Source organism: Bos taurus, chromosome 17 (genome assembly GCF_002263795.3).
Source record: "Bos taurus isolate L1 Dominette 01449 registration number 42190680 breed Hereford chromosome 17, ARS-UCD2.0, whole genome shotgun sequence".
In the NCBI taxonomy this organism is placed as follows: Eukaryota; Metazoa; Chordata; class Mammalia; order Artiodactyla; family Bovidae; genus Bos; species Bos taurus.
The window spans coordinates 71,741,421-71,763,533 of NC_037344.1; the positions used below are offsets into that span (position 1 = coordinate 71,741,421).

Genomic DNA, 22,113 nt, shown 5'->3' on the forward strand with positions numbered 1-22,113 from the left:
GCTCTGAGGAAGATGAACCCCAGGAAGAGGAAGGTATCCCCCCACTGCAGGGAAGAGCAGGATGGGCAGGGCGGGGAGGACCCAGCATGGTCACCAGCAGCCCCTGGTGACTGGTCTCCTGCCTCCGGGGGCTCTTCCAAGGCCCCTCCTTGTACTGAGACTCCAGGGATTGAGGTTTCAGAGCTGCTGGGCTGGTGAGGCTGGCAGCCTGCAGCTTCCCCCGTCGTGGGTGGGCAGCCCACCCCGCGCTGGCTGTAAGCCCCAGAGGAGCGGAGCATGAGGCCCCCACCTGCTCTCCACCTGCAAGATGCAATGTCGGCCTCTGGCTCGGGTGTCAAAACCCTCTGTTCCTGGGGACCTCATAGACAAGCGCAAGACAACATCTGTCCAGGCTGCCCAGACGGACCCCCGAGCCGGGCCCTCGCGGCTGGGAGGGCAGGGAGCGTCCGAGGCTGCTCAGGACTGCAACCCCACCCCGGCTGGGGCTGACAGGGCCCACCCGCAGGCATCCGGAAACAGAGGTTCACGACCAGACCTCGGTGTGCAGTGCGTGTTCTCTGGGGTCACGGCATGCCCACGATCGCCCACGGCGCTCCACCCCGCCGGCCCCACCCAGGGAGGTGGAGGGGCACACCTCTCTGAACAGCATCACGCGTACCTCAGAGATTTCTGCAAACTGAGCATTGGCTTGACAGCACTTCTCGGCTGTTTCCATGGCAACTTCATAGTTGTCCACAAAGGCCCGGTACACACCCAGCTGGCTGGCCTGCGGGGAGGAAGGGAGAGACAGTGGGACGGGTGCCGGGCAGGAGCGGGGCAGGTGGTCTCCGACCCTCAGTGCTGGGCTCCCCTAAGCCCAGGTGCAGCAGCTGGTGCGGGGCTGCAGCGACCTCAGCTCCCCGCTCGCTCACCGCCGCCCACCTGCTTCCCCTACCCACGCGCTGAGCGCACTTCTGCTTCCAATGTGACATGTGGGGAGGTGACTCACAGCCCCAGGCAGGTAGGGGCTCTCTTCCCAGCAACCTCCTCCTCCCACCCTGTTCGTTTAAAACTGGGCCACCAGCAAACGGCTGGTGTTCCAGGATGTCAGTGAACAAAGATGAGCGTCTCCAGCAGGTGGGAGGGGGCGGCCCCTGCTCGTCCCAGCTGCAGACGCCTCGGCGGGACCCATCCCTGGCCCGACGGGCTGCACTGCTGCTGCTGCCGTTCAGTCGCTCAGTTGTGTCCGACTCTTTGCGACCCCATGGACTGCAGCATGCCAGGCCTCCCTGTCCATCACCAACTCCTGGAGTTTGCTCAAACTCATGTCCATTAAGTCGGTGATGCCATCCAACCACCTCATCCTCTGTCGTCCCCTTCTCCTCCCACCTTCAATCTTTCCCAGCATCAGGGTCTTTTCCAATGAGTCAGCTTTTCTCATCAGGTGGCTAGAGTATTTGAGCTTCAGCTTCAGCATCAGTCCTTCCAATGAATATTCAGAGTTAATTTCCTTTAGGATTGACTGGTTTGATCTCCTTGGGTCATAAAGAAGGCTGAGCACCAAAGAATTGATGCTTTCGAACCGTGGTGCTGGAGAAGACTCCTGAGGGTCCCTTGGACTGCAGGGAGATCCAACCAGCAAGGAGGGGCTACACAGCTCTGCTCCTCTACAACCTCTTCAGACATGTGAGAAATGCGCAGTTTAGCTGCCCACGGAGAAGACGGGCTCCCACTGCCCAGTTATGAGCTCCATCCAGACCTGCGACGGGGCTGAGGTGTCACTCGGCACCCTGGCAGGCGGGAAGCCTCCGCTGCCAGCTGCAAAGCAGGGGCGCTGTCCTGCTCTCGGCCAAAGGCGTTAACAGGAGGTCTCCTGCCCCAGCTCTCAGCTGAGTCAAGACTTCCAAGGTCGGGGCAGGTTTGTCTGCGGCCACCACCATCACCAGGGCCTGGGTCACCTCCAGAGGCAGGAGGGAAAGTCCAGCCTGAGCAGGTGAGGGCAGACCCCGTGACCGGCTGGGTGGGTCTCCTCCACTGCAGCCCACCGGGAGCCGGAGGCCCAAGGCTTCTGCTGATCCTGGCGTTTGCTCTGCATCGAACCTAAATTTTATTTCTACGTGCATTTGCATTTGTATTGAATTTTAGGTTTCTTCAGATGGCAAGGCCAGATGCCCTCCGCACTGATCTTCTGACCCCGCTCCCTGTGGGGGTTGCACCGAGGGTCTGGGGGCACGTGAGAAAAACAGCAGCTGGAGGAGGCCCCGCTCGGCCCTGGCCACAGCGTTCACCTGGACAAGTCGCCGCGTCCAAGACCCCAGGTCCCCTGTCACACGGTGGGACCCAGAGCCCTTTCTCCCCCGACTGCCCCGCTCACTGAGGGTCTCCCACCCAAACAAAGGCCCTGCTTCAGGCACTGTCACCACCAATCATTCAGACAGTGCGTGTGGCCAGCTAGCAGAGCACACGATAAATAAGTAAAGAAACGCGTAATGACAGGTGGCTGAAGGCAGAGCAGGGGAGAAGAGCAGGGCTACAGTAGATACTGTGGCCGGGGTGACCTCTGGAAGAGGCCACGGCTCAGCCTAGTCCCGAGGGGATGTTACTACTGAAGTGTGTCCCCTTGGAATCCGTAAGTCGAAGTCCTGAGCACGGAGAAAGTGACTGTAGCTGGAGATGGGCCTAAAGAGGTGATGGGGAGAAAATGACGCCGTCACGGGACTTCCCGGGTGGTCCAGTGGTTAAAACTTCACCTTCCAGGGCAGACGGTTCACCCTCTGGTCAGGGAGCCAAGATCCTACGTGCCTCGAGGCCAAAAACCCAAAACATAAAAGCAGGAGTGTAACAAATTCCATAAAGAATGTAAGAACGGTCCACATCAAAAACAATGTTTTAAACACCATGAGGCTGTTCGAATGGGCCTGATCCAATCTGACAAGGGTCTTTAGGCGAAGAAAAGATTAGGACACAGGAACAGCGGGACGACCACGTGAGGACACAGGGAAATAACAGCCATTGACACATCGAGGAGAGGCCGTGGGAGAAACCAGCCCTGCCAGCGCCTGGATCTGACTACCAGCCTCCAGAAATGGGAGGAGATAGACCTCTGTTGTTTGAACCGCCTGGGCGGTAGCAGCCTAAATACATCAACACAGAACCGCTTGTTGGTTACTTCTGCCTGCTCTTCCAGGAGCTCACATCTCCCACGTGGCTTTAGAGAGGTTTAGGCAACTCATGCACCAATCAGAATCCGAGCTGCACGGATAACCAGACAGATGGAGATCAGGTGCACCAATCAAAACCTGAGCTGCATGTAACCAGGTGCACCAATCAGAACGTGAGCCACATGGGTAACTGGACAGATGGAGACCAGGAGCACCAATCAGAACCCGAGCTGCACGGGTAACTGGACAGATGGAGACCAGGTGCCCGCCGTGCACCATGTGAGGCCCCAACAGGACACAGTGGTTAAACACAGAACCTGAATCTCTTCTGGAAAAAAATCCAACCCAAACTGGTGTACCCTTAAGAAAAATGTCAAGGTTGTGGGAGACCAGCACAGGTCAAGCAAGCGGTGCAGATGGTAAGAAACTACAGAGACCTGACGACCACATCCGGACTCAGAGGAAAACGGCCACAAAGAACAGGGCACCTAACCTGGAAGAGATCCGTAGGATCGCGTATTAATTAGCAGTACCACATCAGCATGAGCCGCCCCTGATGGAGCACTGTCCTGTGGGCTGTGGAGGAGCATGTCCTCAGCAAATACACGATGATGTACTTAGAGATAGAAGGCAGGATCAGCACTTTTCTCTCAAACTATTCACCGTGTGTGTGTGTGTGTGTGTGTGTGTGTGTGTGTGTACAAAGGAGAGGGAAAAAGAGAAAGATAAAGCAAAAGAGAAAGAAAGATAAAGCAAAATGTTACAAGTGGTGCAGCCGGCACAGAGACTTCTTTGTGCGATTCTTGCAACAATTCAGGAAGTTTGAAGTGATTAGGAACCAAAAAAACTGAGCTAATAAAAATTCAGCCAGAAACAAAGCCCCAGTTGGGTAGTGATTAACCCACAGGAAGGGAGTCAAGGCAGCGGCAGGAAGGGGCTTCCCAGCAACGAGGCGTGGCTCCTGAGTTCCTGGGGAGCGGTGGTACCAGGGCTGGGGCATTGTGGGCTCCTGGGGGGGTCCCGAGACCCTCCCAGCTGGGGAGCCCAACCCCACTGTGCTAATCTGAAAGCTGTGGGGACGGGGACCCGTCCACCTGTCTGTGGGGATGCCCAGCGCCCGGCCCCGGGGGCACACAGGTGAACACACGGCACAGAGCTCCCCAGCAACCACCTCCCATGGCGGCTCCTCTTCCGTAGGGCCGCGCCTTCCCTGTCTGCCTGTTGCAGCACCTCATGCACGAAGGTAGCTCCAGGACACCAGGGAGACCAGAGCAAATGCTGCAAATTCCCGTGTTTGTCAGACTATTAAACTTTTTTAAGTTTCTGGGTGACTTAAGTGTTATTTGGGGAAGAGAGTGGTTGCGGTTTCTGCCCACAACCTGGGTCTTCAAAGATGGGGGTTTTGAGGATGGGCAGTACCGGTCTCCCTGCTCTCTGGCCCTGGGAAAGGGGTCCCAGGCGGGGAAATCTGAACCAAAGAAGCGTTCCTCCCCTTCCTGAAGCCCCGAGCAGTGGAGGGAGGGAACAGCTCACAGGAAAGCCACGCCCGAGCAGAACGCCAGGGTCTGGCATGAGCTGAGGCAGGCCAGCTGGGCGTCCGGGCGGCCCAGGAGGGCCGGGGACTGGTGCTTGGTCTCCGTGCGCTCTGGGCACTTAGAAGGGGGCCCAGCGACCTCAGCCGCCCCAGCCCACAAGGCCGGGTGCCCTCTCAGGGAAAGGGCACGCATACAGGGGGCCGGGCAACCCGGGAGCTGGGATTTCAGGTCCCTGCAGGGGGAACTCTGGTCACACGGGCCGGCCCGGCACCTGCCTTCGAGGAGTCCCGGGGCGAGGACTCGCAGCGCTGGGAGGCCGCCTCTCTGCCGGGCTGGCCACACACAAACCAGCCCTGCTGCCTCCCCACCCCGTCCACGGGATGTGCCGCGTCTCCAGGGCGCTGCGACCACCGTCCCTAACGGTAAATACGGCTCCAGGTCCTAAAACGGCTGCCACGGGAGCTGTGGCCACACAGGAGCTCTGTCCTCACCACGTCCTCAGTCAGGGACTCCCCTGGGGACCAGAGGGCTCCTCGCCCATGACCAACCTTCCCTCCCCAAACTGCCTTTCTCTCGTTCTTTAAGAAATCCTTGACTAACCCTTTAACTCAAGAGAAGTGCAGACACGCAACGAAGCTCGAGGAGCCCCGCTGTCCCACCTGCAGGGGCGGCTCCCGGCTCCCCGCCCCGTGCCCGTAACCTCAGTCTTGCTGCCCGGTCCGCAGCCTCTTTGTGGTCCAAAGAGGGCCCCGTCTGGAGCCTGGGAACCCTGAGCGGAACTCGGGCGGAGCCGGAAAGGACCAGAGATGTACGCGGGGTGGGCCACGGGGAGAGAACCTGGCTTGGCGTCCTCGCCTGGGGTTTGCTGCACAGCGCCCACTCCGCGCGGCCCGCCCTGGGCGTCTGGGGCCTAAGATGCGCCTGGACTCCCCCTCCCCACCACGCCTCTGGCAGGGGGTGGGCGTCAGGCTCAGGGAGAGGCTGGGCCCCGCCGCCCTCCACCCCGTCACCCCCGAGGCCCCCGGGTTCCTCACCAGCTTCTGGAAGAGGTCGCCCACGCGCTGCTGGCGGCTCCACTGCTGCACGCGGGGCAGGAGCCCGTCGTAGAAGTCCTTGTGGATCTCGTAGAGCTCAGGCACTTTGAAGAAGATGGTCTCGATCTGCTGGCTCGTCAGCACGGGCTGAGAGGTGGTGGCAGCCGCCTTCAGAGGCTTCATGGGCTGGAAGAGGGCACAGGTGGCGGGTGGTGGGGGGTGGCAGGGGACGGGGCTCGCCACGTGCCAGGTGTGCGGCGGTCACGTGAACGCACACACGCTTCGGTTTTTAAATTTCAGCAGCCACAAAAACGTGAAGCCGGCTCGGCTGGGCACAGTGCCTCACGAGTGCACCCACCGCCCCCTCCCCCGGGGAGGGCCGACCTCTGCGGCCGAGGCCGTGTCCCGCCCTCCTGCGGGTGTTGGCGGGGATTCCAGGGGGCAGGCGGGGCTGCTCCCAGGCCTCCATGGCAGCGCTGCCCGCCCGCCCGGCACCCCTCCGCCCCCTCACCAGCAGCAGCGCCTCCAGATGGCTCAGGTAAGTCTCCTCGCTAGCCAGGATGCCAGACAGGACCCATTTTCTCATCTCTGAGCCCTTTTCCAAGTCCAGCTCACTCTGCAGGACAAAAGGATAAACGTCAGGCCCGAGGGGGCGGGTGGGGGTGGCGGGGAGAGCTGTCGAGGTGGAGGAAGCCGGAGAGTGGCCCTGAAGATCAGCTTCCCGAGAAGGTTCTGGGTGGGATGAGACTCGGGAGGCCTGGGGCCCCCCCGCAGGTCAGCCCCCGGTTTCCAGTCCTTGCAACATCTGGCCAGTCATCCAGCAAAGCCGGGGGCCACCCTTGGCCTTGACGCCAGGCAACGGGCAGTGGGGAGCTGGGTGGAGCGGCAGGCGAAGCCTTCCTACGAACCTTGAACCCGTGACCAGAGGAGTTGAGCCCAGGGGGTGGGGGGGAGGGGCATCGGGCCCAGCACACGGCCGCCGCGGCCTCTCCGCTACAATACTCCCTCGCCCGGCACCTGCCCAGCCAGCCTCACTGGACCTCTGGACCGGCCAGGGCTGGGCAGCCCGCCTCGTGCCCAGTCACAGGGCGAGGCTGGGCTGACGCCACCTGCCCAAGGGAAACCCCGTCTCCTGGGTCCAGGGCCTTTGTCCCTTAAACCTGCTGTTCTGAGCCTGCTTTCTAGACACTGGGACCCACATACCTGTAGGCTACAGCAAGGACCCCCTCCTCCCCACTCTGAGGTCTTTGCCTCAAACACAGAGCTGGCAGGGCCCTGGATGCAGACAAGGGGGGCCGGGTTTGGAGGCTGCAAGACGACACTGCCGCACTGGGTGTGACGGTGTCACGCCAGGGATGTGTCCCCGGCGCCCCAGAACGCGACTGTCCTCGGAGATAAGGGTCTTTAGAGACGTAATCAAGTTAACACGAGGTCAGTGGGCTGGGTCCTAGTCCCAAACGGCTGGTACGCCCTTCTAAGAAGAGATCAGGTGATCAAAAGGCACAGACTTCCAGGAACGAGCCAAGCAAGTCTTGGGGATGTACGGAACAGCTCGGTGACCGTGTGTTGCCGCTCGGGTGTGGCCGCCTCTGCGACCCCAGGGACTGCAGCCCACCAGGCTCCTCTGCCCACGGACCTCCCCTCTGAGCGGGTTGCCACAGTCAGTACCATGTCATACATGTGAAAGTTGCTCAAAGAACAGATCTTAAGAGTTCTTAGCACACAAAACATTTATAACCAGGCGTGGGGACGGATGTTGAGTCATGGCCAGCAATCGTTTTACAATATACACATATACCCAACCACTGCCTTGTACACCTAGGATAAACACCTAGTTATAAATCGACGCCTCGAGAAGACGAGGAGGAGGGGATTAGGACACGGACATACCCGGCCGGAAAGACGCAGGGGGAAGACGGGCATCTCTGAGCTGAGGAGAGAGGTCCCGGGAGAAACCAGCCCCCGACACCTTCACCTCAGACGTCCCGCCTCCAGAACGGGCGGAAATCAGTCTCTCTTGTTTAAGCCACACGGTCTGTAGTGGTTTATTACAGATGCCCGGAAACTGACACGGAGCATGATTCCCAAGGCAACCAAACTGCTTCTTCATCAACTTCCGGGCTGAGGTCCTCTGCCTGCTCCCTGACCGGCAGTGAGGCAGTCTGGGGTCAGGGTGGCTGTGCCCAAGGCCTGCGCCCCACCTGGCTGGGGTTTTCCTCCCTACGTCCAGCCTGTGCTGGCCGGCCCCACTGCAGCCCAAGGGTGGTGCCAGGGGCCTGAGGCCCTGTGTCCCTGTGTCCAGAGAAGAGGACACAGCCCTGCCCTTTCCGCCACTGGCTCCCCAGCCTGCAGGTGAGCAGAGACAGCCCTGTCCTTGGGTGTGGAAGCGGAGCACTGGCCGTTGGTCACTCGTGGGGACGTGACGGACGGGGCAGGTCCCGGCCATGGCCCCGCTGACATCTGGGGCTGCAGGGTTCTCTGCTGGGTGACATCTGGGGCTGCAGGGTTCTCTGCTGGGTGCCAGGGGGGCACCCTGTGCCACACTGAGCGTCAGGCGGCACTTCTGGGCTCCGTTCACTTCACCAGCAGCAAGACCCCTGCCCCCGGTTACCACAGGGCTAACGTCCGTGGGCGTCGTCACCCATCATCCCACGCCAGCGCGGGCCTCCTGGCACTCCCGTCGTTGTTCAGGCATGTCCAGCTCTTTGTGACCCCATGGACTGCAGCACGCCAGGCCTCCCTGTCTGTCACCAACTCCTGGAGCTTACTCAAACTCACGTCCATCGAGTCGGTGATGCCATCCAACCATCTCATCCTCTGTTGTCCCCTTCTCCTCCTGCCCGTAATCTTTCCCAGCATCAGGGTCTTTTCCAGTGAGTCAGTTCTTCGCATCAGGTGGCCAAGGTACTGGGGCTTCCGCTTCAGCATCAGTCCTTCCAGTGAACATTCAGGGCTGATTTCCTTTTGGATGGATTGGTTTGATCTCCTTTTTCTGTTGTTATAATTTCACTTGTTCATTTATTCCTGGCTGTGCTGGGTCTTCGTTGCTGTGCGGGCTCTTCTCTAGCTGTCGCGAGCAGGGGCTCCGAGTCTCTAGTTGTGCTCGGGCTTCTCACGGCAGTGGCTTCTCTTGTCGCCGAGCAGGGGCTTCAGGAGCCGCAGCCGTGAGCTCAGCAGTTCTGGCTCCCGGGCTCCAGAGCACACGCTGCACACTTGTGGTGCCAGGGCTTAGCTGCTTCGAGGCATGAGGGATCTTCGTGGACCAGGGATGAAACCCACGTCTCCAATGTTGGCACGCAGTTCCTTTATCACTGACACGCCAGGAGAGCCTGGTTTGATCTTCCTGCTGTCCAAGGGACTCTCGAGTCTTCTCCAGTACCACAATTTGAAAGCAGCAATTTTTCAATGCTCAGCCATCTTTAGGATCCAACTCTCACCATCTGTACCTGACTACTGGAAAAACCATAGCTTGGACTATACGGGCCTTTGTTGGCAAAGTAACGTCTCTGCTTTTTAATATGCTGTCTAGGTTGGTCACAGCTTCTCTTCCAAGGAACAAGGGTCTTTTAATTTCATAGCTGCAGTCACCATGTGCAGTGATTTTGGAGCCCAAGAAATAAAGTGTCTATTTCCATTGTTTCCCCATTGATTTGCCATGAAGTGATGGGACCAGATGCCATGATATTAGTTTTCTGAATGATGAGTTTTAAGCCAGCTTTTTCACTCTCCTCTCACCTTTAGCAAGAGGCTCTTTAGTTCCTCTTCACTTTCTGCCAGAGGTGGTGTCATCTATGTATCTGAGATTACTGGTATTTTTCCCAATAGTCTTGATTCCAGCTTGTGCTTCTTCCGGCCCAGCGGTTCTCATGATGTACTCTGCATATAAGTTTAATAAGCAGGGTGACAATAAATAGCCTTGACGTACTCCTTTCCAATTTGGAACCAGTCTGTTGTTCCATGTCCAGTTCTAATTGTTGCTTCCAGACCTGCATACAGATTTCTCAGGAGGCAGGTCAGGTGGTCTGGTATTCCCATCTCTTTATGAATTTTCCAGTGTGTGTGATCCACACAGTCAAAGGCTTTAGCATAGCCCATAAAGTAGAAGTAGATGTTTTTCTGGAACTCCCTTGCTTTTTCTATGATCTGACGGATGCTGGCAGTTTGATCTCTGGTTCCTCCACCTTTCCTAGATCCAGGCTGAGCATCTGGGAGTTCTCAGTTCACCCACTGTTGGGACTTGAAGGATTTTGAGCATCGTCTTGGTGGCCTGTGAGATGAGCGCCATTGTGTGTTTCCATAATACCTGGAACAGGACCTCCCAGGGCAGCCCCTCTGTACCCCCAGCCCCACTGGCCCTTCCCACCTGCCTGGCCTGGCGGGAGGGAGGTACTTCGTGGTGGAGAAATGGCAGATCTGACAGGAAGCACCGGGGCTGAGCCACGGGGTCGGGGTGCGGCCATCAGCCAGGCCCGCCCCGCGAGCCCCACTGTCTCAGGCCCCTGCCCTCCTGCCCTGAGCCTTGGCTGCCCAGGTGCGAACTGGAGAAAAGGAGCCCAGCTCCCACTTGCCCCCGTGTCTGCTTTCTGCATCCTTGGGACTTACAGCGCATCCTGGCTGCCCGCTGGGACCACCCAGAAAGGCTGCCTGGACCACCACTCTGCTCTGGGCATCGCTGTGTGTGCACAAGCCAGGTGCTCGTGTGTGTGTGTCTCGTGCGTACACGCACGTGTGTGCTTGTATATGTACACGTGTGTTCAAGCATGCATGTGCGTGCTTGTGTACGTACACGTGTGCTCAAGCATGCATACGTGTGCTTGTGTGTACATGTACATGTGCGCTCCTGTGTACATGCACGTGTATGTGTGTGCGTGCACTCATGCGTGTGTACACGTCTGCGCTCATGTGTGTGTTCATGCGCGCGCGCACATATACGTCTCCCCCAGGTGCCTCCTGAAAGCCCGCATGCTCATGCGTGTTCCTGTCTGTGTCTGTGTACACGTATGGGGGGTAGCCATCGGATTCTTGGCTTTCAGCCACTCTGGGGAAAGGACACCCAGGCCCCACACCACAGCCCTGTCCAGGCCATGCTGGGCAGCGGGAGCCTCCGGGCCAGGGCGCCCAGAGCCCCAGGTTCTCCACCAAGATCCACGGAATAAACCGACCAGTGAGAGGACCCAGAACCGCGGGCTGGGCCCTGGCGTGGCCACACCTTCACGAAGGTGCAAAGGTCCCTCCAGGGAACCCTCGTCCATCAGATGAGCAGGTCCCGGGGTCCAGGACCGTCCGGGCAGCCGGCTCCGGGGCCCCCAGCACCATCAGCAGAGATGTGCAGGTGGGGGGGCCCAGCCACCCCCTCTCCTCTCAGACCACGGAGGTCATGTCTCGAATGGAGGCACCCTGGGGAAGCTGCTCCCAGGGGACCCTGCTCGCACCTCCCGCCATGGCCGGGGTGAAGGCTTGTGTGCCCGGGGGAGCTGCTCCCCAGCCCTGCGGCCTGGAGAGCCGGGTGGAAAAGGACGGCGCCCCATCCTGCTCTCTGCTCCCAGGGGCCTGGCCGGGTAAAGGAACGTGTGAGCGAGGCCCAGGGCTAGACTAGAACCTTCTCCTGAGCCTCAGAGGGGCTAGGGGGCAGCGGACAGGGGCCTGGGCACCGGCTACCCCACCCAGAGGCGAGAGGGCGGAGGGGACAGGCGGAGGGCGCAAAGGGCAGGGCGGGACTGCGGTGTTCACACCTGCTCTGCACACGCGCAGGCTCTGGGAAGGGTGTGTGCAGGCGCCCGGGACGCGGAGAGGGCAGGAGGAAGCTGGAGGAAAGAGGCCTCCACTGCCCGGGAGCGGGAGGGGAAGACAACACAAGCCCTGTGGCCAAGAAAGCAAAAAAAAAAAACCACCCCCAGTGTGACAACAAGGTCGGGGAGCGGAGGGAGGGAGCCAGGGGAGCAGAGGGGCAGCCCGCCAGCCAGCTGCCAGGCCCAGAGCTGCAGGGCCCCCACCCCAACCCCGGGGCAGTCACGGCCTGCTGGCCAGCGCGGCTGCAGAACAAAGGCTACCCCCTCCCAGGACGGCAGCTGGGGTGACGCCTGGACGCTCGTCTGCACCCCGGACGCGCTGGCCGGAGGCCCTGGTCCGGGCTCCCCGGGAGCCTGCTCGAGGGGCTGACGAACGCGTAACCTCGCTGTCCCTCGCGGAGACGAGGGACGTGTGTCCACTGGCACTCGCCCGGGACTTGGGTCCCCAGCTGGCACTGCACAGTCGTCGTTCCAGGGAAACGCAGACACGCCCAGCGGCCCCTCTGAGGATGAGCACCGGGAGGGAGGTGCTCACTGATGCTCTGCGCCGGGACAGCCTCCTCGGGTCACAGGACCCACCCTACTGCCCACCTGGCTCCTCCCCCAGTGCCCCGGGCAACTCCCCGGGAACCCCTACTCACCCTGCGGGCATGTGTTCCTGGAGCTGACCTGCACCCCCAGTAGGCCAGCGAACCCCCGCATCGCCATGGGTCCCCAGGAAGGTCCTCCTGACCCCCCACTACCCGCCACCCTGAAAGGGCCCAGGCTCGGCGGCCCCCACCCTGGAGGGGCGGGATTGAGGGGAACGGGCAGGCACCCTGGCCCTGGCAGATGGAGGATCGGGCGACCGCAAGACCACAGCGCTTCCTGTGGGCGCCAGGAAGCCCCAGCCGCATCGTCCTCAGACCCACAATCAGAGACGAAAGAGGGAAGTGTCCCTGCGTGGCCAACAGGGCCCCAGAAAGCCAGAGCTCTCTGCCGGTCTCCGGGGCCTCGAGCCCTGGACCACGGGGCTTCCGGAACAAAACCACGCATGCCTCATCCGGTCCCGTCCCCATCTCCCCCAGGTGCCTCCTGAAAGCCCCCTGGGCCAGGTGCCCGCTTGGGGCTGGAGCCCCCAGGCCCGACAAGCAGGTGCAGCCCTCTCGCCGTGCGTGTAAGGCGAGATGAGTCTGAGGGCTCCTGGTCTGGACAGGCTCCCCAGCAGGTGGGCCCCCAACTGGGGGTAAATGGTGGGGGGCACAACCCCAAGTCAGCGTGCCGGGGGCCTGAGGGCAGGGGCCCGGGCAGGGGCGGGAGGTCACGTGCCAGGGGAAGACAGCCCTCCGGGACCACAGACAGACAGGGAGGACCGTCCCGAGTCCAGGGATCGGCCGTTAGGATGCTCGTCTGTCCCAAGTCACACCCGCAAGGCAGGGTGAGAGAGGAGACCTCACGAAGGGCAGGGCAGGGGCTGAATGGCTGAGCTGAGGGCGGGGAAGGCTTCAGAGCCGCCACGGTGTGGCCTCGAGTAAGTCACTCTGCCCCTCTGAACCTCGGTCTCTTCGTCTACGGAACGCCGGGGCTGGCCGTGTGGGTAAGCCGCACCAGGCAGGCATGCGTTCACACGGGCGCCCACCTACCGCCCCCGTTTCAGGGGGAGAAGCCTGCCCGGCAGGGGGAAAGCCAAAGTGTCAGTGGTTCAATCACGTCTGGACTCTTTTGCGACCCCACGGACCGCAGTCCGCCAGACTCCCCCACCTGTGGGATTCTCCAGGCAAGAATCCTGGAACGCGTGGCCATTTCCCGTCTCCAGGGGAAGCTTCCCGACCCAGGGACTGAACCCAGGTCTCCTGCACTGCAGGCAGATGTTTTTACCGTCTAGGCCAGCAGGGAAGCCAGAAATCACAGAAGCCAAAGGAAAACGGCAGTCCTGAGTGAAGGCGCCGGCCCCACAGGGGGGCCATGTGGTGAGGAGATGTGGTCCCAGCCACGGGGGAAACCTCAGCCCTCGCTCTCATTGCTAAATCCGGGGTGGAGACGCCCCAGAAACAAGCTGAGTGGGAGGAGGGAGGTGTCGGTCATCGGGGGCAACACCCGCGCTCAGCCCAGCAGGGTGGGCCTGGGAGGTCAAGCAGGTGCCCGGCCGGGCCCTGACGCCCCTTGGGGGCGCCGGCCTGAGGCGTGAGGCCACGAGGACCGGGAGTCAGGCCTTCACGGCCACTGCCCGCGAGGGAGGGCACTAGGGTGGTGCCAGCTTCCACTCGCCACGGATCTCGGGGCCTCAGTTCCATCACAGAGCAGAGGGGATGGCGGGAGGGTCACTAAAGATGGGCAGGCCCCCAGAGAAAGACCCCAGAGAGCGGGTGAGCCATCTCAGCAGCTCCTTGGGCAAGAGTGGGGGCTAGTGTGCTGGGGGGGGGGCCTGGACCCGACCTGCCGTGCACCCTGCCGGCCGAGACAGAGCCCCGGGACCCTCGCGTCTGCCCTCCGCCCCCCGGGACCCCCGCGTCCGCCCTCCACGCCCGCCCCCCCCGCCCCATGCACCCAGATCCGGGACGAGGGCCTCAGGGAGACTGGACCCTCGGCGGCCCCCTCTCCCACCCTCCCGCCCCGACTCACCGCTCTGCTGGGCTCCGCCGCGTCCCTGCCACCCCGGGCCTTGCTGCTGAGGTGGGGTGAGGAGGCGGGCGAGTCATCGATGTAGGGCAGCCCGTCCTGGGGCCGGCGCGGCTCCTCCGCCCGATCCGAGGCACAGCCGAACCCCGGTGGCGTCCCGAACAACGCATCTGCAAGTGCAGAGAAGCAGGGGCGTCAGAGGCAGGGAGGGGCCGAGGGCTGTCAGCCTGGGGGGATGGCACCCCACCTGTCCCCTGCGGCCTGGAACAGGGGCCTCGTAGAGCCGGACCTCACCTTCACAGCTGACTCTGCAGGTGGGCGGGGTGGGGCGCCCCCCCCCCCACACGTGAGGCTGGGCCTTTGATCCCCGCGGGTGGGGGCAGTGGGGCCTGAAGGGTGGACCCCAAATGCTAGAGTCCTGCTGTCCAGGGACGTCTTTCAGCCCCATCTGGGGGGATCCTAAGTGACCCCACCGACCCAGGCGCAAGGCCAGGAGACAGGCTGTGCCCCCCTGCCCCCCAGCTGAGAGTCCCCACGAGCAGAGCGTGGCTTGTCCTACAGCAAGCTCTCCCCAAACTGGGGAGGGGGCGGTACCTGACCACAGAGCCGACACCCTGTTCCTTCAGGCGCCAGTCAGCACTCCCCACACCCCGCCCCCACAGATCACAGGCCACATGGGCTCCAGAGCCCGCTTCCCAGAGCCGTTCTTACCGAGCGGACTCCCTGGCTGGGCCATCAGCCCGCAAGGGCCCGGCCCGTTCCAGCCTCACGTCACGGCCGCCCGTCCACTCCTCCTTTCAAAGGGCGCCCGGGCCTTCCAAGAGGTCATCCCAACGGGGCTCGGTCACGTCACCGTGACGCACCCACTGGCAGCCCAAGGTGACGGCACAGGCGGCCTCCAGGGCAGTCAGCCCCCAGGTGGCGACACCTTCCGGCACCAAATGTTCTGCGTGCTGGCAGCACCCGGACCGACCCGGCCAGGTGGGGCCCAGTGCCTGGCACCGGCTTTCCGGAGCCTACTAGAGCAGAGGACAGGCCTCACTGCCTTCCACGGGCGCCGCGGGGACGAGCTGCAGGCCGAGACGGGCCACCGAGCTGCGGGCGCCTGCAGGCCAAAGTCCCCACTCCCTGCCCCGCCCCTGCCTCGCCCCACCCCTCCAGCTCCGCTCCCGGAAGGTCACCGTCCTCCAACAGGGGCCCTCAGCCCTGGCTACCCGCCAGCATCACCCAGGGGCTCAGAAAGCGTACCCCAGGCGGGCCCCACACCTACTGACCGAGTCAGGGGGTGGCCTGGGCCCCGGTGGCTGCGAAGGACCCCCGGGGGCTCCAGCCAGGGCAGAGAGCCTGCCCCGCCGCCCCCCGGCCCGGTGCTGCGCCTGGGGCCCTGGGGTCTGCACTCGGGGGCCCGTCACCAGGGCCAGGCTGGGCTCTGCCTGTGGGTCCACAGGAGGGTCCCGGTCCTCAGGCCGCTTCTGGGGCGAGAGCCGCAGAGGACGCTGCGGGCTGCACCAAGGCACCCTGGGACCTCTTAATCCACTATCCGAGGGGCTTCAGGGACCAAGATCACTGCGCTGGGTGTCACCCTCCGGCCCTTGGACTTTAGGGTCTCAATTTTTATTATTTTTGGCCGCACATCACAGCATGTGGGATCGTAGTTCAGCGACCGGGGATGGAACCCACGCCTCCTGCACTGGGAGATCGGAGTCTTAACCACGAGGCCACCAGGGAAGCCCCTGGACGGTGGGTTCTGTACCGTCCTGAGGGGGCAGCCCGAGGCCATAGTCAAGCACTGCCTCCTGAGAAGACCCAAAGGCCCAGCTAGCTCTCACTCAGCGTTCCTGAGGACGGGGCGGGGCGGGGGCAGGGGGCACAGAACCCTGGTCCACACCCACCCCCCAAACAAGTCTGATCCTGCGTTCCTCTTCTTTCTGGAATCACATTTTTTTTTTTTTTTTTAAAGAAAATAAATGTCCTCCGGCGGGGGGGCGGGGAGGAAGGTCGCAGACTCGAGAGGCTCCGGTTCCACCCAGGTGGCAACACAGCTGAGACAGCGCCGGTCACCCAAGCCATCCGCGTCTCAGGTTCGCTGACATGAAACTGGGCCCAGAAACTAGACCACGGACAGAGCCTGCCTGGCGCTGAAACGTCCCTGTCGCCCAGCCCTCCCCGCTAGCGCAGAATGGCCAGCGTCCACACGTCCCAAGAAACCTTCAGCTTTTCTTTTTTTTTTTTAATAACCATGTTGTAAAAAGTTACCATATTCTTCCTTTTGTGGAAGAACATGACCCGAGAGCGTCACCTGATTTCCAGGCCTGTGAACGCATTGAGCTCACGTCCCAGGTCAAGTCAACACGGAATCCCCAGTGAGAACCTCGGGATATCAGGGTCAGGCTTGGGACCCCAGGGCTCACCCTCAAGAACCGCAAGTGTTCACATGTGTGACTTCCTCACGTGCTGGTTCCACAACAGCATCAGGGCTAAAGCCCGGTGTAAACCGAAGTCCTCGGTGAGGGGCCGCTGGCCCGTGTCAAGAGGGGCTGGCTGTCGGTGCTGCCGTGGAAGCTTCGCCCGGCCAGGCCAGTCCGAGGGGCCAGGTCTGCAGCCAGACGCCAGGGGTCACAAGGTGGTGCCCTGGAAACTGAAAACCCAGCCGTCTCCCCACTCTGCACACATCTCCCCAGTGGACACTGGTTAAGGGAAGCAGTGCCATCAAGCCTCGGTCGTGGCCAGCCGGCCACCCCTTGTGTCCTCAGCCAAGGGCTCAGTCTGCCGCCCTGCTCATCTGGACTTGACACCCCTCATTTTGATGACTGCCCCTCCCCACCCCGTCCCAGGCTGTTCTGATGCAAGCGTATCACAGGAGGAAAGCCCCTCGCCCCCGCCTCCCGCTTCTAAGCAACACGCGGGACCTGTCTTCCTCTCGCTCTGCAGCTTCCACACCCGACGTTCCCCCGTCTTGAGTGTAAGGCACGATTCGGGATGAGAAAGGCCGCTGTCTGCCCAGAACCACAGCAGAGCGAGAGGCAAGGCATGCCCTCCACTCCTCTGACTCCTGCGATCCCCTGGACTGTAACTCGCCAGGCTCCTCTGTTCATGGGGTTTCCAGACAAGGATAACTGCAGTGGGTTGTCATTCCCTCTTCCAGGGGGATCTTCCCGACCCAAGGATCGAACCGAATGAACCGGTGTCTCCTGCATTGACAGGCGGATTCTTTACCGCTGAACCACCAGGCAAGAGAGGAGGCTCAGCTGAACAGCTCACAGTGGGGAGAGGAGGAGGAGGGACGGAATGGGGCTGAGTCACAGCTCTGGCTGAGTGTGGAAAAGCTGAGTGTGGAAAAGCGTGGAAAAGCGTTTACACAGTGAAACCTGAAACCTCCTCTGCAGGCAAGCAGCCCAGCACTCTGCGCATCTACAATCCATTCTGACGCCTGGAGAAAAGGCAGCCTGCCTCCCCACCCCACAGAAAAGGCAAAGGAGTAAGTCCGGGGGGTGCCAAGTTCCCGTCCCCTTCTTACACCTGAAGGGCAACACTGGTTTTTTTTTTTAAAAAAAAAAAAAAAAGTCCTTCAAAACGTCACACACAGAACACCTACAGGATCTAGCAACCCCGCTTCCGGGTATGGACTAGGAGGAATTCAAAGGAGGGTCACGCCCAGGTATCTGCAGGCCCACATTCACAGCGGCCAAACGGGCGGGAGCACACGCCTGCCCGCTGAGGGACGACAGACACAGGATTCAAAGCGGACACCGCTCGGCCTTAGAAAGGAAGGCTGTCCAGCGCCGGCAGCAACGCGGCTGAGTGACCCCGGCCAGGCCCGGAAAGGCAGGTTTACCCTCTGACCGCATTGCTCTTGTTCAGTCGCTCAGTCGTGTCTGACTCTTCGGGACCCCGTGAACTGCAGCGTCTGTTAATTTCATGGCTGCCGTCCATGGGGTCGCAAAGAGTCGGACACGACTGAGCGACTGAACTAACGGGCTGAACTGCAGCACACCAGGCCTCCCTGTCCTTCACCATCTCCCAGAGCTTGCTCAAACTCATGTCCATTGAGTCGGTGATGCCATCCAGCCATCTCATCCTCTGTCGTCCCCTTCTCCTCCCGCCTTCAATCTTTCCCAGCATCAGAGTCTTTTCCAATGAGTCAGCTCTCTGCATCAGGTGGCCAAAGTATTGGAGTTTCAGCTTCAGCATCAGTCCTTCCAATGAACACCCAGGACTGATCTCCTTTAGGATGAACTGGTTGGATCTCCTTGCAGTCCAAGGGACTCTCAAGAGTCTTCTCCAACACCACAGTTCAAAAGCATCAATTCTTCAGTGCTCACTCTATGAGGTCCCCAAACAAACTTGTATACACAGAACAAGGAACAGGGGTTACCAGGGCGGCAGTTAGAAGGGAATGGAGCGATATAGTTTAACAGGGTGAAGTCTGGTTCAGGAAGAAGACGACTCCTGGAGCTGGACAGCGGGGACGGCTGCACAGCGATGAGAACGTGCCTCGTGCCTCCGTGCTGGACACGCACAAGCACTCAAGCGGCAGACTTGACTGTAGGCACACACTCCTGGGGTCCCTCCTGACAGTGGAGGAGACGCGAGACCCGGGTTCCAGCCCCGGGTGGGGAAGATCCCCTGGAGGAGGAGATGGCAACCCACTCCAGTGTTCTTGCCGTGAAAATTCCATGGACGGAGGAGCCTGTGAGGCTACATGCAGTCCACGGGGTGCAAAGAGTCGGACACGACCGAGCGCACACACAGATACACACGTGCCTAAGGGCCCTGCCGCCCTGCCCATCCCCCTGGCGATGTCGGGGGAGCGGACGAGAGGGGCCTCATCTCTAGCAGCCCCTCGGCAATCACAGCCAAAACTAGCACGGAACGGGGGGTGAAGTCAGTCAGAAAGAGAGAAACAAGTATCGCAGACACACGGAATCTAGAAAAAGGGCACAGATTAAGTTCTTGGCAAAGCAGAAAGAGAGTTACAGACGTTTACAGAACAAACCTGTGGTTACCAAGGGGGCGGGGGGCAGGCTGGGAGACTGGGACTGACATATACACGCCATGGCCTCTTAGACACAAAACCCACAAGGCCCTCCTCGACAGCACAGAGAACCCTACCCAGGAGTCTGTGATGACCTACGTGGGGAGAGAATCTAAAAAACAGCGGATATTTATGTAGAACTGATTCACTTTGCTGGGCAGCAGGAACCTAACAGTGTAACGCAGCCGCACTACAGTAAAAAGTAAAAAGAAATCAGCAGAAAATGAGCACAGAATCGAAACATCCAAGGGGGTGCTGCCTGAGCGGCGGAGAGAGGCCTGGGTGAGGGACATCGGGGCTCCAGGACACCCCCAACCTGTGAGCTCCTTCAGCAATAAAGACGATGAAGGGAAGGCTGGGCCTTCTCTGTAGAGCAGATCCGGGCGTCACACAGCCCCACTGTCTCCGCTGGGCTTGCATGCCCCCCGCCCACGCGCACACCCCCCACCTGGGCTGGGTGCGATCCCCGCGCGAGGGCAGGACCTGGTCCATCGCAGACCACTCCCGGGAACCGCCCAGCACGTGCCTGCAGCCCTCAGATGCTGCGCCCCCTGGCCTGAGACAGCCCGGCCACAGCTGCCCGGGAAGCACCAGCAGCCCCAGGAACTTCGACATGCCCCTCCCCATTTCCACATGGAGCGAGACCCCCTCTGAAGCCTCTGCCCGGCCCCCTGGGAACCCCGCCGCAGGGTTCCGCGGGAACATGTGCAAAACGGAGCTCGGACCATGGCCGTTCGTGTCCTGGGGGCGGACGAGCAAGGCGGGGAGCCTCCTGGACCCGACGTGCCTGGAGCGTCCCCAGCTCCAGCCTGGGTCGCCTGGCGGCCTCCGGATCCCAGCCTAGGTCCCGCCCTCAGGCCAACGCGCCACCGGGGCGAGTCCGCAGGTGGGCGGCCCTCGGTTGGGGGAGCAAAGGTCCGTGGCCTTCCTGCCCAGAACACACCAGGGAAGGAGAGAGTGCGGGGAGCGGCCCAGCTGATAAGACACGCCCCCGGGCTCAGGAAGACACAAGGGCTGGGGTGTGCAGCAGGAAGACCCCAGCCGGGACGTGTTTATTCACAAAGGTAAAAGCAGCTCAGACGGCCGCTTCCTTCCGGCGGTCAGCTCAGAGAACCGCTCCACCAGGCCCCTCAGGCTTCCGCCCTCCCCGCCCAGCCCCACACCCCGCCCGCGGTCCTGGCCCCTGGCCCAGCCCGGTGCTGGCGGTGCGGGGCTGGGTACGCTCGCATTCCCGGTGGCTAGCGGTGGGGCGGGGGCCCTGCAAGGTCGGCTCGCTCCTCTGAGAGAGGCTCAGAGAGCCGGGGTGTGGGGGGTCAGGGGCCCACAGTCCCCACGGGACACAGCTGGCCCTGCACCCACAGTCATCCTCTGCTTTGAGCCCTCCTGGGGGCTCGGTGGTCAGGAACCCGCCTGCAGTGCAGGAGACTCGGGTTCCATCCCTGGGTGGGGGAGCTCCTCTAGAGGAGGGAATGGCTCCCCTACTCCAGTGTTCTTGCCTGGGAAAGCCCACGGACAGAGGAGCCTGGCGGGCTACAGCCAGCCCCTGGGGTCGCAGAGTCAGACACGACTGACCGACTCAGCAGCAGCAGCAACCCGCTGTCCCATGCGCTGAGAGCAGATTCGGGGTCCAGGCTGGCTCCTGTATTTGTGGCAGCGCCTAGAGCACAGTCAGGGAATGCCTGTGCTGCTCAGGAAAGTAAGTTTTCCAAACAGTGGAAAACTCTCACATCTTTGATGTAACAAGTGGGTATTTTTGCAAAATTCCCGCTGACCTTTGCCCTACACTGCCTCTGGGCCAAGCACAGGGCTGGCCACTCATATCAGCTCCTTGAATCCCCCCCCACCTCCGTCCCCTTAGGAGGCAGGAACTTCCAGACGCCTGTTTTTCAGACGGGGACACTGAGTCCCAGAGAGAGAGGAACTGCGTCCGGGTCTGTCTGTGTGAGCTGCCCAGTTCAGTCAACTTACAAACACTTCAAAGCAAAGGCATTTTTCAAAAGCCAAAGTGGCAGCCACGTGACTCCGTGATTCTCGTCCTGGGCATGTGTAACGTCCTGGGTATGTGTAACTCAGGTGAAAGCAGGCGTCCAAACCGAAACTTACTACCAGAACGTGCACCCGTTCTTTCGCAACATTTCCAGAACAATCAGAATGTAAAACAACACAGGCATCCATCAGCGGATGAACGGGTCAGGAAGGACCAGTCAGAAGCCTGGGGCGTGCGCGCGCACCCTCTGCCTTATGAGATGGAGACCACCGAGACGCTGTAGAGCAGACTCGACTCAATGTTCTGGAGATCACCGAGACCTGCTGTAGAGCACAGACTCGACCCAATGTTCCGTGACAAGCTGGACGAGCAAAGGACCCGAAAGAGTACACAGGGACGTCCCGAGTGGGAAAGAACCCGCCTGCCAACGCAGCAGACGCGGGTTTGAGCCCTGACCCAGGAGAGCCCACAGGCCTCAGAGCAGCCACGCCCGTGGGTCACAACCACAGGGCCGTGCCCGTGACGAGAAGCTGCCGCGAGGAGAAGGCTGCGCGCCAGAGGAGCCCGGCTCACCCCACCAGAGAAGAGCTCACGCTCGGCAACGAAGCCCCAGCACCGCCAGAGCAAGGGACGGATTCGATTATAAACCAGAATAAACAAGTACAAGCTCAGCCGAGTCGCCTCTGTGGTACGCCCGGGACCGACACGACCTCGTAAATCGACGACCTGAGAGCGCCAGTCGCTCCGTCGCCGCTGACTCTTCCCGACCCCGGGGGCTGCAGCCCGCCAGGCTCCTCTGTCCATGCGATTCTCCAGGCAAGAATTCTGGACTGGGTTGCCATTTCCTTCTCCAGGGGATCTTCCCGACCCAGGGATCAAACCCACGTCGCAGGCAGATTCTGTACCGTCTGCCATCTTCACTTTAAATCAATCATACTCTAGTAAAAACAGAACAAAAAAAAACCCCGACTTGTTGATAAACACATGGACATACC

General features: G+C 61.2%; 1 protein-coding gene across 2 annotated transcripts in view; it reads right to left on the reverse strand.

Moving 5' to 3' along the window:
• BCR (BCR activator of RhoGEF and GTPase) overlaps nt 1-22,113 on the reverse strand; it is an 86,808-nt gene that overhangs the window by 32,518 nt on the left and 32,177 nt on the right. Inside the window, exons 1-5 of one of the 2 annotated variants that reach the window (XM_024977858.2) lie at nt 14,808-14,892; nt 14,100-14,266; nt 6,221-6,325; nt 5,710-5,895; nt 659-766 (exon numbers count right to left, since the gene is read on the reverse strand). In XM_024977858.2, coding sequence (XP_024833626.1) covers nt 659-766; nt 5,710-5,895; nt 6,221-6,325; nt 14,100-14,266; nt 14,808-14,832 — 591 coding nt within the window. In that variant the 5' untranslated portion in view covers nt 14,833-14,892. Of the gene's footprint in view, nt 1-658; nt 767-5,709; nt 5,896-6,220; nt 6,326-14,099; nt 14,267-14,807; nt 14,893-22,113 lie in introns of those variants that run through there. The other variant, XM_024977857.2, reaches the window with a different exon arrangement.